Source organism: Epinephelus moara, chromosome 21 (assembly GCF_006386435.1).
Source record: "Epinephelus moara isolate mb chromosome 21, YSFRI_EMoa_1.0, whole genome shotgun sequence".
NCBI classification, from domain to species: Eukaryota; Metazoa; Chordata; class Actinopteri; order Perciformes; family Serranidae; genus Epinephelus; species Epinephelus moara.
The window spans coordinates 4,928,245-4,944,908 of NC_065526.1; the positions used below are offsets into that span (position 1 = coordinate 4,928,245).

At 40.8% G+C, this 16,664-nt stretch overlaps 1 protein-coding gene across 1 annotated transcript in view; it reads right to left on the reverse strand.

The window, feature by feature from the left end:
- Positions 1-16,664, reverse strand: part of obscnb (obscurin, cytoskeletal calmodulin and titin-interacting RhoGEF b) — a 68,932-nt gene that overhangs the window by 47,508 nt on the left and 4,760 nt on the right. Inside the window, exons 3-24 of the mRNA XM_050032858.1 lie at positions 13,322-13,591; positions 12,890-13,150; positions 10,991-11,296; positions 10,638-10,904; positions 10,338-10,444; positions 9,766-9,934; positions 9,008-9,283; positions 8,638-8,919; positions 8,062-8,337; positions 6,932-7,225; positions 6,497-6,778; positions 6,008-6,283; positions 5,645-5,917; positions 5,284-5,550; positions 4,911-5,180; positions 4,558-4,824; positions 4,110-4,376; positions 3,890-4,002; positions 3,644-3,797; positions 2,475-2,636; positions 2,271-2,375; positions 939-1,205 (exon numbers count right to left, since the gene is read on the reverse strand). Coding sequence (XP_049888815.1) covers positions 939-1,205; positions 2,271-2,375; positions 2,475-2,636; positions 3,644-3,797; positions 3,890-4,002; positions 4,110-4,376; positions 4,558-4,824; positions 4,911-5,180; positions 5,284-5,550; positions 5,645-5,917; positions 6,008-6,283; positions 6,497-6,778; positions 6,932-7,225; positions 8,062-8,337; positions 8,638-8,919; positions 9,008-9,283; positions 9,766-9,934; positions 10,338-10,444; positions 10,638-10,904; positions 10,991-11,296; positions 12,890-13,150; positions 13,322-13,591 — 5,211 coding nt within the window. The remainder of the gene's footprint in view (positions 1-938; positions 1,206-2,270; positions 2,376-2,474; positions 2,637-3,643; positions 3,798-3,889; positions 4,003-4,109; positions 4,377-4,557; positions 4,825-4,910; positions 5,181-5,283; positions 5,551-5,644; positions 5,918-6,007; positions 6,284-6,496; positions 6,779-6,931; positions 7,226-8,061; positions 8,338-8,637; positions 8,920-9,007; positions 9,284-9,765; positions 9,935-10,337; positions 10,445-10,637; positions 10,905-10,990; positions 11,297-12,889; positions 13,151-13,321; positions 13,592-16,664) is intronic.

A 16,664-nucleotide genomic window follows, 5' to 3' on the forward strand; every position in this document is an offset into this window, starting at 1 on the left:
GTGTTGCAGTTTATCCTCAATATTATCTGCATCTAATATGATAATTTATTTTTAGTAATATGTGTTCAAAACCATACAATTGACTTGCAATAAGTGAAAACAAGACACATGAATTATATAGAGTGTACCACTATTACTGCACATGCAGTGCAAATCAGTGTCCAATGAAAATCCTCGGCAAGGACTGGACTTCTCACTCTCTTGTTTGTTTTGTTGAACTTGCCAGGACAGGAATACAGCACAGAATCTGACTTGTTGCATCAGGAAAAGCACAAAAATAAAAGATAACTTCTTTATATTCAGCTGTCTCTGGCAGCCATGACAATGTGACAGTGAGCCAGCACGCACAGTGCCAGGACCCCTGAAACCCAAGTAGCTAAATGGAATTCAGCCATTATTAATTTACATTTGTACTGTTTCTGCTGTGACATGTCCAGATATTCTCTATGAAAAAGTCCTATTCTTGCTCCATGGACTTTGCTGTAATGACTTCATGTGTTTATTTCCCACCCAGCTTCAACCTGAGCAGAGCTTTACTCCGTCAGAATGACTGACAATACCTGTGTGGTTACTTGACCTGCAGCAGTAATACAGCTTTGTTATTTTGTTGCACACATAATTTGAAATACCAATTACTATGTTAATTCATTTAGTAGGTCAGGCTTGTTCCAAAATGACCAAGACATTAATCAACATAATATTCCTGTATTTTCTATTAGTATAATACGTAATCATAGATAGATAGATAGATAGATAGATAGATAGATAGATAGACAGACAGATATACTGTACAGACAGACACCTCAAGAGTCTGATGGCTTGTCTTGCATAAATACTTGGATATATACAGTAATTATCGATGATATACATAAATGCCCTACAGCTGATAAACCTGACACTAAGCTTCGGTCAACCTTTGTCATCTTCCATCATGTTACCTTCCACAAGTAGTTTACAGGATGTCTTGTCATCAATGGCATCACAGGTATAGGTGTCTTCGTCCCCGGAGTCCACATCATTGATGGTGACCTTTCTGTACACGTCTTCACTTCTGATCTCGTACTTCTTGCCGTGTTTGATCTCCGTCTTGCTCTTGTACCACTTCACCTTTGCGCTGGCGCGTGACACTTGGCATTCAAGATGACCACGATGCTTATACATCGCTATCTTATCCCTGAGCCTCTTCACAAACTTGACAGGCAGTTCTACAGTAACAATAACACTGAATCAATTAAAACTATCAAGTATGCCACAAAGGAAGATGAAAGGCTATGAAAGCGAAGACCTTGCCAAAGCCCGTGCCTAAGCGCACCATAGGACAGGCAGTGTTCATAATTGAATTATGTTATCGCCAAAGCAAATGGAGCTAATAAGTGATGGAACGTTAATGTGCTTGATGCAGCATTAGCTCCAACATTTTCTGCAAAAGCTAAAGCAGACAGCCAGAGTCTTGTAATGACACCACATTAAATAGGAATTACTGTGTCTCAGTCATTCTTGTTTATACATCAAGACACTGACATGATAGAAACATGTGCATGTTGATGAAACTGATGAGGGCAAATTATGCTTCTTGTCTGTCACAGACTTTGTGCCTCTAATATAACTTTGACAGAGCTCATTTTTTTCTTATACTCCTGAAAATTTCCAATTTTTAAACAACCCCTAAATGTCTACGAGCATTGGACCAATGATGCTTTCTCTACAGACCACTGCACAGACCTACACATTCAGTCAAGACTTAAAGCTGTGACAAAACCCCCTGAAAATAATCCTAAACCTCAGCTGGTAAAACACCATGAGAGTTATGTTTCCTTTTGCCATCAGGCCTCAATGAGGCATAACAATGTAAATGCAAATTGCAAGTGGATTTTCTATCTCACCAATACTGTCAGAATGATGCATTGTGTTTACTCTTCTAGCAAAACAACATTTCATCTAACTTCAGTCTGACCTTTTACATTTGGCTCCCTAAACCAGTTGAGATGTTGAAGTCAATTTAGAAAAAGATCAGGAATCTTCAGTCTGCATGCAGACCTCTGTATAGCTTCTGTTTACAGTAGCCTAAATGTTTTTAATTTAGAGAAAAATAAGGTTTAAAATGTGCAGAGGTATTACATTTGCAACACTCTAACAGCTTTTGTCATAATGAATAGAAATAATCCATTTGCAACCACATCTGAACATTGTAACATAAAGGTTAGCTTATACATGCAGCGATACATTATGTACTGTTATGTGATTTCAGTACAGAATGCAGACTAGTTTACCTTTCACTTTAAGTTTTGCAGTTGAAGAAGCCTTGTCGGCTGTGAATTTAATCTCACCCATGTCCTCTGGGGTGACAGACCTAAACAGCAGCACATAGGTCCTGCCTGGAATAAGAAATAGACAGCTTGTAGATAATCATGTTTCAGGTGTATCCTACAAAACTGTAGGTGTATACATGGTGTACAACTTTCTTTAGACCTTACCATCTTGTCTCATCTTGATGTTGTCACTGACTTTGACTTTGACACCTCCTTTGAACCACTGGCAGTCCACTTCATCATGTGAGATTTCACAGACAAATGAAGCACTCTCCTTCTCCATCACTTCCACATCCTTCAGCGTCTTCACAATCTTAATATCTCTGGCTGCAGGGAAAATATTTCCAAGATGTTTCTTTATACTGGAAATAGTTATACTAGACCTTAAATATTGGTACAAGTTTGATTTGTGTGCTTCATCACATGACTAATAATCTTAGTACATAATGACAAAAACTCTGTCTGTGGATGTGTGTGTCTGTTCCACGTTTTTCTCTTGACTGACTTGGTCAATCCATGTGAAATTTGGCACAGTGGTAGAGGGTCATGGGAGGATGCGAATGAAGCAATATTACATCAATTGGCCAAAGGTGGGCGCTATAGCAACCGATTGAAATTGCAAACTTTGAATGGGCATATCTCATGCCCCGTATGTCGTAGAGACATGAAACTTTGCACAGAGATGCCTCTCCTCATGAGGAACACATTTGCCTCAAGAACCCATAACTTCCGCTTATATAGATTTTCCGCCATTTTGAATTTTTTGAAAAACACTTCAAATGGATCTCTTCCTAGGAAGTTTAAGCGATCTGCATGAAACTGGTTGAACATAATCTAGGGACCAATATCTAAAGTTCCCTCTTGGCAAAAGTTGGAAAACTTACTAAAACTGAGCTTCTATAAGGCAATGAATATTGCGGAGGGCGTGGCTCATCACATAAAGGTGTATAACATCTCAAGGGTTTCACCCATCACCACGCAACTTTGTAGGCATATGACCACACATAATCTGAGGGGACCCCTCCATTATTGACCCCATCAAACAAAATGGGGGCGCTAGAGAGCTCATTTCTTATCTAGGCCTAACCGCCATATGGATTTTTACTAAACTTGGTAGATATGTAGAACAGGACGCCTCAAGGTGACTGGAGAAATTTAACTCTAATTGGCAACTGGGTGGCGCTATAACAACAGAAAAATGATTCAAAATGGCTAATATGTGACCGATCGCTGTGGCTCCCCCTGTGGACCAATGTTGTTGGTTTTTTTTCTAATTTTTGGTATGACTAAGTCATGGTATGGTATGCTGTACTCAATGGGTATGGACTAGTTACCATGAACAGTGAGCTTGGCGGCGCTGTTATCATCAGGAGTACGGCAGATGTATGTGCCTGCATCTTCAGGGGTGCATTTGTTGATGACCAAACTGCGCTTTCGGCCCAAGGAGTGCATGCCAAAGTTCTTCCCTGGTTTCAGTTCCACATCATCCTGCAGATCAATTTAAAATCAAAATGTTACATATGCATGTAACATTTGTTAAATTTCACTCTGAAGACTGAATCCAAATAACAATTTCTTACCTTGAACCATTTGACATCTGCATTTGTTCTGGACACTTCGCATTCAAAAGTTACCTTCTCCTTCTCAGGAACACTCATATCCATAATGGGCTTGGAGATCATAGCAGGAGGTTCTGTAGAATCAACAGGTTAGTCAAAAAGTGACGAAATGACGACTGTTGTGGCAGAATGGGTGTTGAAGAAAAATAGAGATTTTGTCCAAAAAGACCAGCTGACTTACCTGTGACAATCAGTTTGCAAGAATTATGTACTCCTTCAGCTTGGAAGGTAATAGTCCCTGCATCCTCCCTCTTGAGACTGGACAATGTTAAGGCGTGCTTTTTTCCCAGAGCTGTGATGCGGCAGTATACCCCTGATTTCAACTTGATCCCATCCCTGGTCCAGAAGCCTTCAACGTCAGCCTGACTGAGTTCTACCTCAAGAGTTACTGTCTCTGTCTCATGTGCCTTGGTTTCTGTTAGGCCCTTTATTACCTGGATCTTCTTCACTGAAGGGAGGAGGAGAAAATGTTTGAGTGGTAACATGGAAGCAAGGTTTCCTAGCTTGTTACTCGAAACTGTATATTCGCACACACATTACTGGAGAATGACATTTTCTTTCTAGGGTTAAGAAATGTTCTTAAATACAGTACACTGCATCTAAAAAATGTGACCGTAGATCAGTCTTACTCTCCACATTGAGCTTGGCCTGGGTTTTGTCATCCAGAGTTTCACAGGAGTAGACGCCCCGGTCAGCGTATGTCACACTCTTGAAGACCAGAGCCTGCTTAGCTTTGTCTACCCGGATCTCCATGTTTCCTGTGGGCTGCAGCACTACGCTGTTCTTCATCCATTTCACTTCATCTGATGATTTACTGAGCTCCACCTCCAGCTTCACTTCACTCTGCTCCTCCACTGTCAGGTTTTCTAGCTTCTTCTTAAATGTCACAGGTTCATCTGAGCACAAAGAAATGTCAAAGTTAATGAGGACATTACTTAGGATACTAAACAACTACATCTAATTGATAAATGCATGCTCTTACGCTGCACTTGTAGGGTAGCTTGGCAGGTTTTGCCTTCTGCATCGATGCTAATCTCTCCAGCATCTTTTTGGGTGACAGAGGTGATGGTGAGCGAGTGACTGCCACCACCACGTTCAATCTTATACTTGGGCCCAGCAGTGACAGGTACACTGTTGTGGAACCAATTAACATTGACGTCCGCTGGGTTGACAGCGCACTTGAAAATGGCGTCTTTTCCCTCCATTGCAGCCACATTGTTCAGTTTGGAGGTCAGCCTCACCAGTCTGGGTGCTGAAAGGAACATGTGACATCAAATGAAGCAGATTGATGTGGGAAAAAAAAGTGTCCATCCTGAAACTTTGAATGTTTTGAGTTATATTACATGATAAATTACCTTTTGATGATACTTTAGCAGAGGTCTTGTCATTTCTACATTCACAGCTGTATTCTCCTTCATCTTCTTTAGTCATGCCAGTCACAGTGAGAACCCGCTTAGCACCATCTGTCCTGATACAGTGCCTGCCTCCAGGTTTAATCTCACGACTATTACGCTGCCAGACAACATCCCCTGAGGCTTGATTTAGTTCACACATCAGGCTAAGTGTACCTCCCAACTCCACTGCAGCAGGTTTCAAAGGGACAACAAACTTCAAAGCTGAATCTGAAATGAAAAGTGAGACATCAAAACAAAATCTGGCATCTGAAGAGGCCTACACAGCAATCATCAGATTGTCAGAGACGTTTCTATGGCTTGCCTTTAACTTGAACTTTGAACTCCAGTTTGTCGTCAGCAGTTTGACAGGTGTATGTTCCACTGTCTTTGGATTCGGTGGATTTCACAATCAGAGTACGAGAAAGGCCATCTTTTTTCATTTCATACTTGCTGCCCTCCCTGAGCTCCACACCATCTCTAAACCACTTCACACTACCGCTCTCTGAGGTCAGCTCGGTGGTCAAAACAACTTTTTCACTTGCTTGAACAACACATGTGTCCTTGACAGTCTTCTTCTGGAACTTGACAGCTGCATCTAAGGAGGAGTGAACACTTCTTTTCAGTGATTTGTGCCAAGAATCATAAATCTTGTGGCAAAATTAGATACATTTAAAATCTATTTTACCTGTCACCTGCAGCTTAAAGACCAGCTTCTCTGTTCCAGCCTCACACGTGTACTCTCCAGCATCTTTTTTCTCCATTTTTTCTATCACCAGCTCACGACCCTTGCCCTTTGTCTCCATGTGGACTGCTTTGCTGGAAGTCAGCAGCTTGCCATCCTTGTACCATTTCACCTCTGTCTTGGAATCAGAAACCTCACAGCTAAGAGTGGCTTTCTGAGAGAGAGTAGCTCTCAACTCCCTCTGGACAGACTCCTTGTTGGAGAAGCCAGCTTGGGCTTCTGCAGAGCAAATGAAAAAAATTGATGTAAACAAGCTGAATCAATCAAGCTGAAATACATGAACACATCCAAAACCTTTCAGCCAGCAATGAACACACTTTATGATTGTATCCAAACAGGAAAACATGGGAGAATAAACACACAGTTCTACAAATCAAATACATTCATATTTGTATACTCTCAGAAATACTGTCAACATCTTATTCCTCCTACCTGCCACATGTATCTTAAAAGCCAGCTTCTCAGTCCCAGCTTCACAGATGTACTCTCCAGCATCCTTCCTCTCCACACTGTCGATCACCAGCTGGCGACTCTTGCCCTTCGTCTCAGTATGGATTGTCTTGCTGGAAGTCAGCAGCTTGCCATCCTTGTACCATTTCACCTCTGTCTTAGTATCAGCTACCTCACAGCTCAGAGTGGCTCTCTGAGAGAGAGTGGCTCTCACTTCCCTCTGGACTGACTCCTTGTTGGAGAAGGCTGACGTGAGTTGGATCTCTGCAAGAGGAAAAACGGAGAATGTCATGGCATTGGCCACGTTAATTCTAAAACAAGTCATTACAACATTGCAAAACTACTGTGTCAGTGTGACACAAGCCAAAATATAACAAGAGAAATTGGTGTTTTTGGTCTACTATTCCCTTCTCGTACCTGTCACTTGCAATTTATATGCCAGTTTTTCAGTTCCAACTTCGCAGATGTATTCTCCTGCATCTTTCTTCTCCACACTGTCGATCACCAGTTGGCGAATCTTGCCCTTTGACTCCATGTGAACTGCTCTGCTGGCACTCAGCAGTTTGCCGTCCTTGTACCATTTCACTTCTGTCTTGTTATCGACTACCTCGCAGCTCAGAGTGGCCTTCTGGGAGAGAGTGGCTTTCACTTCCCTCTGGACAGACTCTTTGTTGCAGAAAGCAGATTTAGCTTGGACTTCTGTAGTAGCACCTGTAAAGGAGAGTGGTGGCAGTACAATTACCCATACAAAAACAGACTTGACTCTATAAACCACACCACACACTCCACTTTAGATTTCCTGTGCAAACACAACCAACCTTTTCAGATGCTTTTCAGATGCAGTGCACAGAGCAACAGGCTCTATTAAAGCACATCAACATCAAACACTGCAGTGATTAAAAGCAAAACGGGCATCTCCAAGTTGCTACAGAGGCACAATGAATATATCAAAAACCATTCACTGAGAAAGAAAAAGACCGAATCTGGGACCAGAAACTGACACACAACAGAGCCACAAGACACCAGAGCTGCCTCAGCAAACAAATGCTTCAAGAAAGCAAAGCATGAAGCTTAGTGGTGTATACAGGCCACAAAACATAAAGTATTTGCGATGTTTAAATTGCCATCTAGTAACATGAGAATCCAAGTCAGTATTGGAGGATAGATATTTGAGCAAAGCGTGCCAGATATGTTATCAGAGGAGGCCACAGACACAAATAGAAAACACAAAATATTCACCAGTTTCTCACACTAAATGGTGTAAAATAGTGTTGTGTGTCAAATTTTGAAATGTTAAGTGTTTATTAATCAAACTGCTGTTTCTAAAATCAGAATGAGTGACAAGTTTTACACATACATGTAAATATTTTGGTTTTCTATTTGGTATTTTTATCTATATATAATTTAATGTTTATTTAAATGCAATTAACACTGATTAACATGATTTTACCTAATATGCATCTAGGCTTTATGCTTCACATGCTATGTGCTCAAAAAACAAAACAAAGAAAAGCCATTTGGTATTAAACATACTGCATTCTTCTTACCTTCCACCTGCATTTTAAAGACCAGCTTCTCAGTCCCGGCTTCACACGTGTATTCTCCAGCATCCTTCCTCTCCACACTGTCGATCACCAGCTGGCGACTTTTACCCTTCGACTCTGTGTGTATTGTCTTGCTGGGAGTCAGCAGCTTGCCATCCTTGTACCATTTCACTTCTGTCTTGGTATCAGCTACGTCACAGCTCAGGGAGGCTTTCTGAGACAGAGTGGCTTTCACCTCCTTCTGGACTGACTCCTTGTTGAAGAACGCTGACTGAAAATCTGAGGGTAATGTTAACAAGAAACAGTGTCGTTATGAGCCATGTTTAGGATCACCAATGGATGAAATATATAAGAGGCATTTAACTGATGCATGCTTCAAGACATCTTTAATTATTTAGTCTCCCAGGCAAACCTTATCAAGCCTTGTTTGAGACATATAAATCACTAAATTAGTGCTACATCTTATTAATGTTGTGTACAAAGATAATTAAATGTGTACCAAATCATATTAATACAGCAGCACAAAGACATAATATTTATTAAATTTTATGTATGAATTAATCAACTGAGCAGTCCTACCTGACACAAATAACCTGAAGGCCAGCTTCTCCCCTCCGGCTTCACATGTATACTCTCCAGCATCGCCCTTCTCCACCTTTTCAATCACCAGCTGACGAGTGTTGCCTTTTACTTCTGAGTATATCGTCCTGCTGGATATCAACACCTTGCCGTCTTTATACCATTTCACCTCTGTCTTGCTGTCTGAAACATTGCAACTAAGAGTGGCTTTCTGGGAGAGAGTAGCTTTCACCTCCTTCTGGACTGACTCCTTGTTGGAGAACACAGCTACAGCTTGAGTTTCTGAGAAAAAAAATAAGATAAAGAAATTCATATCTGTGCTGTGCAGTCAATTGTTAAACAGCACTACAAAGGCTTCATATAGGCTTACCTTTAATCTTGACCTGGAATGTGACTTTGTCTGTTTCTGTCTCACATGAGTAATGTCCTTCGTCACTTTTCTTGGCATTCCTGATGATGAGTTTCCTTTGAGTCCCTTTGGAGATGAAGGTAGTTCTTTGGTCCTCAATGATCTTCACTTGATCTTTTTTCCACACAACGACCGCACTGGCGGGAGATACCTCGCAGCTCAGCTCAAGATCTCCTTTAAGGGACGATGCCAATCCCATGGGACCTCTGGTTTTGTTCAAAAACTTGGCAGGTTCATCTTAGAGAAAAAGAGATGGAAATTGAGCAATTAACATTTTTTGATTTCATGCAAATAAAGTGTGTGTTAGTGAATCAGAGTGAAGCGCATGTAAAATCTTTATGACATTAATTTAAATCTCTTTTGAAATGCATGTCGTTACGTTTGTTATCAGAGCTGCTCATGTGTGGAAACAGCATAACATGGAGTAACAGAGTAACACTGGAGTTGACTACATGTTGACAGATGGCTCTTTCCTCTATTTGATGGCTCAAAAGCATATGCTAGTAGCCATCAAAGCAGGTCAAATTTCAGTATATCACATGGTCTGAGACAAACTACATGCATGCTGAGTCCAGTTCCCTTTGCGCAATCAGCTTTGGACCGAGCACAGCATATCAGTGACACTTGTTTCACAGGCCAGCACACAATCCACGGCAGAGAGACTGTTGACTTTGCTCTGTGATAAGAGAAAATGTACAGTGCTTTTTCAGTCAGCTTACCTTTAAGACTGAGTTGGATGGACATTCTGTCATCAGCTAAAACACACTCGTAGATGCCCACGTCTTCCTCTGTGACGTTGTGTATCATAAGGATCCTCTTGCGGTCAGTGAACATATATTCATACTTCTTTCCAGTTTTCAACTCCCGTCCATTCCTCATCCAAACCACCTGAAGAAGCAAACACAGCACAGATTGCAAAAACAGACATGATTAAGTAAAAGCTAAGAATGTTCTATTCAAGCAGATCTACTGTTACTTTAATATTAACAAGTTGGAGTACTTGTGTTGACAAGCACTTTTCTGGGTAACAGTAACATGAAACAGAAAACATGGCCTACTGACTATATTTTATAACTATCTAAAATGGAATATCCTTCCAGCATTTTCAAACATATTTGTGTACAAAGCTTCATCAACAAGCAGATTTTAGAGTAGACTCAAAATAGCACAGATAAAATGAACTACAGAAATGATAGTGATTTGTTTTCTATCTCTACATTCTTGTAAATTCAAAGGTATTTTAAAACAATCTGTGCAAACTAAATGAAAAGATGATGTTCCCATCACACACCTGTGCATCGTAATCTGACACCTCAGCAGTCAACTGAGTAGTGGCTTGGGCACTGCAGGTCACCACCTCCGATACGTCTGACTTGTTGGTGAACCTAACAGGAGGAACTAAAAAATACAGTTGTCATGTAAAAAAAGGGCATTATAGATTTGCTTCTCGCAAAAAAAGTAAACACCAATGGTCTTCAATTCAAAACAAGGCTCAGAATGTTTTAATACAGAACAACAAATGTACTACAGTTCACTTATATGATTTAGAGCATTTTTGTGTGTTGATAATTATCTGGCTGTGTTTTCATACCCTTCACGGACAGGATGCAACTGCTTTGCGAGCCTCCACCCACAAACTTGATCTCATTTCCGTTCATTTCCATGGTGACGACACGGATGAGCAGAGTGTGTGTGTTCTTGGACCTGGTGATGAGGTAGTCGGCTCCACTGCGCAGGAGGCGGCCGTTTAGAGACCAGAAGCCAGAGCAAACAGCAGACAGCTCCACAGAGATCGAGAACTCCTCACCAGAGACTGCAGCAGAGTTTGTCAGGCCTCTCCTGATTTCAGCACTGGGTTCTGGAGACAACAGGCAAACCAGGCATCAGAAAAAACACTTGAGTGCATATAACAACAACACATAGCCACAGAGACATCAGTCTCACCTAGGTAGAAGGTTCCAGGCACCTCCAGGTAAGGACTCTGGCCAAAGTCATTCATAGCAGAGATACGGAACTGGTAGGTGGCTTCTTCTGTGAAGTTGCAGATGATGATCTCTGTTGAAACAATGGTTTCCCCAGGGTTGCACCTCTGCCATGTCTGAGTGCCAACCTTCCTCCTCTCCACAATGTAGCCCTTGATGGGGACAGGGCGGTCGCTGTCAGGAGGAGACCACCGGATGGTGATGGATGAGTCAGTCTTGTTCTGCACCACTGCGTCGACTGGGGGATCGGGTGGATGTTTCCTGGCAGCTGGAGCAGAAAGAGTGATGATCGTGCTGTTTATATGATCAGTAAGTATTAAGAGTTTGTAGGAAATCAAAAGAAAGATTATACATAAATTAGTTTCTTTCTTTTTTTTAGCTTATTTTTCTCATCAGTCATGATAAGATTTTATCTACTAGCTTAACTACTGTGATGCTGTATGAAGTCGTAGGGACTCTGCTAGATGTAGCTCTACACCAAAGGGCACCAGGCCTCACAGACACAATCAATCAGATCAGGTTTTAAACAAGTTCACTTTAACTTATTTTTCCAAACAATCTAAAGGGAAAACATCCATGGCACTCCAAAGCCATATAGCATATGCTAAGAAACCTGTCAGAACATGGCTTATTTTGAGGAGAAAACTAAGATGATGACACCTACAATGTCCACTGAAATTGTCAATGTTGTTTTGAAAACTCATATATAAAATACTGATTTTCATTCCTCTTTTACATTTGCAAAAATGTTGCTATTTGGAAAACAACATAAAACAACCAGCCTTTGTTGGACTGTTTGCAATTACAGGGTTATTTTAGAGTTAGGGCCGTATACATGCCGTGTTTTTTGCGCCCTCAAAATCATTGTTTTCAATGTAGATGCATGGCAGGTGCATTAAAACAGTAGAGCAACGCCCTGATAAACGGAGTTCAACTTTTGGAACGCAGTAACATGCACCATATGTCATGTGACAACAAATAACCAATAACAATAACAAAACCAGCAGATATCTTTCTTTTCTTCTGTAAATATTAGTCTGTGGTAAATATGGAGGAGAAGTTAATCATTTTACTGCAGGGCTACTCAGAGCTTTACATCTGTCCCACGGACAATATTTCTGGCCTAACACACACTTACAATGGGCGGCTTTGGCTCAGAGGTAGAGCGGGTCATCCACCAATCGGAAGATCAGCAGTTTGATCCCCGGTTCCTCCAGTCTGCATGTCAAGTATCCTTGAGCAAGATACTGAACCCCAAATTGCTCCCGATGATGCTTCCATCGGTGTGTGTGTGTGTTAAAAACTGAGTAGCAGGTGGCACCTTGTATGGTAGCCTTGAACATGAATGTGTGTGTGAATGAGTGAATGTGACTCGTAGTGTAAAAAGCGCTTTGAGTGGTCGGATGACTAGAGTGCAGACAAGTGCAGGTCCATTTACCATTACAAAACAGGGCCTGGAAGAAAATCAGCTCTACCCTTAAGATTTCTAGGTATGTACGTTATGATCCGGCGCTAGTAATGGTTGCTTAGTGACCTCAGATGCAACCTGCCTCTGTGCCCTTGAAAGTTGGCACGGAGTAGGCACAAGAGTAGCGCCCAGTGCCCGACACGGCATGTGCACAGCCCCCTAAGCCATTGCCATGAAGCGTTTGTATTATTTTGTCTTAACTTAAAAATAATTAAACGTTAAAAGGAACAATAACAGAATGCAAGACAATTAGGATAATTACAAAAAAGTCCTACATGAAGCCTGTTTAGATTAGTAGATTTTTTTGTTATTTAAACATGAATTACCCCCCTCTAAGCAAGCAGGTCAGAGCAAATGCAAGAAATCTGAATTACAGCCAGGTGTATTCCTCACCAGTGACAGTGAATCGAGTGGATGTCTTGCAGTCTCCAGCTACAAAGGCCACCTCTCCTGAGTCATCTGCCTGGCAGTCTCTAATTGTGAGTGTGTACTGCCTGAGCACGCAGGCAATGGAAATACGGGAATCCTCCTTCAGCTTCTCGCCATTGCGGGTCCAGTAGACATCCGGGATGGGATGCTCCAGCTCCACACAGAAGATGACAGTGTCACTGACAGGAACCACTGTCCTGCGGGGAAGCTTCTTGGTAATGTTGCCTGGGGTATGAGAGGAAGTAGATGTAACATAAAGAAATAGCACTGACACTGTTGTTAATTTCCAAACTTTTAGCAGCACTTTAAGAAGGCCACATTAATTCCCCTTGATAAAAGTATAGCAGTGCCTGCCCACAATATTTCACAACACAAAAATGAAATACTCAACCATACCCAGGACAGTGAGCTCAGCCACAGTGCGACTGCCCTCTTTCATCTCACAAATATAAACGCCATCATCATTGGTGGTGACATTGTGTATGGTGAGACGACGCAGGGTCCCTTCCTCCTCCATGTTATATTTGCTGCTTTGCTGCAGCCGCGTTTCCTCCATGAACCAGCTGGCTTGGGTGGAAATAACGGGCACCTCACACATCATTGTGGCTGACATTTTCTCTTGGACCTCCACATCCTTCAGCTTCCTCCTGAATGGCACTGCAGGCTCTGACATCATGAAACACAAAACAGAATCTTCAGGTTACGCAGCCATGTTAACAGTTTTGCATATGTCAGTCTATCGTCTACAAAATGCAGCATGTATATTAAAAACAATTTTTTTTTTTTACTTACAAACTTCATCAGTTTCCTTGTTATCTCTACTTCAGGCTAGTCTAATATTAAAATCAAGTTGTAGAAACTAGAAACCTGCTTGAGAGATAATCAATCCCATTAAACATTTCATCTGTGTATTCTTTTCAAGCACTCAAGATTTGAAACTGGGCTTGGGCAAATGTTTCCAATAATCAGGAGTCCTTGCTGAGGGAAATGTGGGCAAACATATCTGACAATGTAGCAGGTGAAATAAAAGCTTTCTGCCAGTCAACTGTAAAAACTTGGTTGTTTAAGCCGAGGTTTGACACTTAAACAATGGTGAACTGGAAGGCAATAGTTCAGTCACAATACTTTCCTCATGCTCTAGGAAAGATTATTTGTGCTGAATACCTTTAAAAATAATTATTAAAAAGTGTCAATGAAAATGGTTTATATTTACCTGATTTCATTAATGTGAACTAAAGGTTTCAACGTGCTTACTACACCCACTATTTCAGTGCAGGTTGCAGAGGACATCCTGTCAGTTCTCTTGTCTCACCACAAATGAGTGTTACAAGCATATCCATATCCATACTTTGGACCTAAGCCAACACTTTAAAGTTAGGAATCAAGTGTTGAAACAGTTGGAACTCCACTGTGAGTTATGGGTGAAGTCCACTGGGGTCAGTAAACCAATCAAAGCATCTATAAACATAAAATAAATTAAATTTACTATTAAAATATCTGCAATATTTCCTGTAGTAAACCTTCGAAAGGACACATCGAACTAAGACAGTTAATCTAATCATAGTTAGGTGAAAGACAAAAACCTGAATCAAGAAGGTGTGCAGTTGTACTTCTCTGTTTTATAAAGAAAACAGGTGCAAGAATATGATCTTTCTAGACATTTAGTGAGGTTTTTTCTTTTCATTTATTAGACTTAAAAAGCAACGAGAGCTTGCAGAACAAAGTGAGGGGGGTAGTGCTGCACACTAAACCATATACCCCTGTAAAATTTCCGGAATGTCTGACGGTATGAAAATATAGATACTGCCCAAGCATAGTTACAAGCTTTGAACATACAAAACATTTGCTCCTTAGTATTCCAAACGTATCTGATAGGTTCTTCCCAGGAATGTGATTAACTTCCCATTTCTAAGCGATGTATAGTTATTTAACATTAAGTTTTTTAATAAAGGAAACAAACAAAGTACAATTTCAGGAGCAGTCTGCATTTTATTTCATTTTTAGTAACTCTTGTACTTATCTTACTCTTATGTTACTCTATTGAGCACTGGTTTGCTTTATATCTTGTATATTCTGAATTTTTTGACTGATATTTAATACTCTGTTGTTTTAAAACTGGGCCCAATGTGCGACCCTGACCCTGGGAACCCACTGGTTGTTCTGGTTGTTACTGTTTGTTTTTTTTTAGTGAATGTTTATCATTGTTACTGTATTCTGTTGTTGCTGTAATTGGAGCATTCTCTGGCACAAGAACATCCTTTGTCCATTGTTTTTTGTACTGATATAAAAAGTGACAGAGAAGTCATTGCAATTGTGTGCTGTATTATTTGTTAACATTTTCTATACATTATATTTTTCCTCTTATTCCATGTCATATTTTGTGTATTATTAAAAAACTGATAAATGTTCATGCAACCACTAATTGTTCAAAATGTGTATCTTTCCATTTGCAAAATTTGCTAACAACCTGCAAGGACAACATCAGGTGTATCCATTTTCCTGCACCAGCAATAAACGGGTATGTCGGTGGCACAGCCCTCATTATCGGACATACTGACATACATCTACAACCCTTCAGTTTCAGCCCTTGGGCCAATTTTCCCCCAAGGGAAATCTCAGTCGCAGTGGTGCCAATGTGCCCCAGTGAGTGAGTGACCATCTTAGCATCTGTGAACTACTCATCACCAGCAGAAAATAGATGCAACACAACACCCTTCCTTCAGAGTATGAGCCAGATTTCAACCTTGTTGTGAAAAGCCACACTTATTCTGAGAGGTTTAAACGAGGCTTTGATAGACTGATTTGGACAACACTTACAGTGCTGTAGTTGTGAACACTGAGTTTATCCAACTAACATATAGCTTATTCCTCAGCGCCATACACCTCCATTTTCATTGCTATTAAAAACATGAATGAGCCACACTGCTGTACTGGGTGACATGCTCCTTCATTGCGATGGACATAGGCAGTGCAGCTTATTTTAAGTTAATTCTATATACACCATCCTGCTATTAAAAATACTCAGTAGAGCATCAAATGCGTATCAATTTGAAGCTCAAAATACTCCCCAACAAGTGACTATTCACTCCTGTTTGAGTAATGTACAGTGCCCAACTGTTTTAGTAAATTACCTAGCCTGGATAGTTTACTGTATATTTGTAAGCCACTTTTTAAGATGTACTGTATGTCTTCAGTTTGAACCAACTGGGGCTTGGCGCAGTAAGCATTGGTACAGAGGTTGTATTAAAGGTCCAGTGTGTAGGATTTAGGGGGATATATTGGCAGAAATGAAATATAATAAAATAAGTGTTTGTTTCTTTAGTGTATAATCACCTGCAAATAAGAATCACTGTGTTTTCATTACCTTAGAATAAGCCGTTACATATCTACATAGGAAGACGTCCTAATCCACAGGGAATGCTATGTTGCACTGCCATGTTTCTACAGAAGCCCAGAAGGGACAAACCAAACACTGGTTCCAGATAAGACCATTTGCATTTTCACATCAGTCACCGTAATTATCAGCCCCTTAGGGACAACGCAATTTTATTTTAACATAAAACTGCTTTATTCAGTGTTTTCACTGGTTTGAATCACTGGGTCCATTTGTTTTGGAGAGGAGGAGACTTCTGTGGATAATTCGGCCCCCAGTAAAACCATTCTTAACGTCTGGATCTCAAGACATCAGAGTAAAAAGGTGAGCACAGATTAGCAGGTGCTAGGCTAGCGGCCCGTCTGT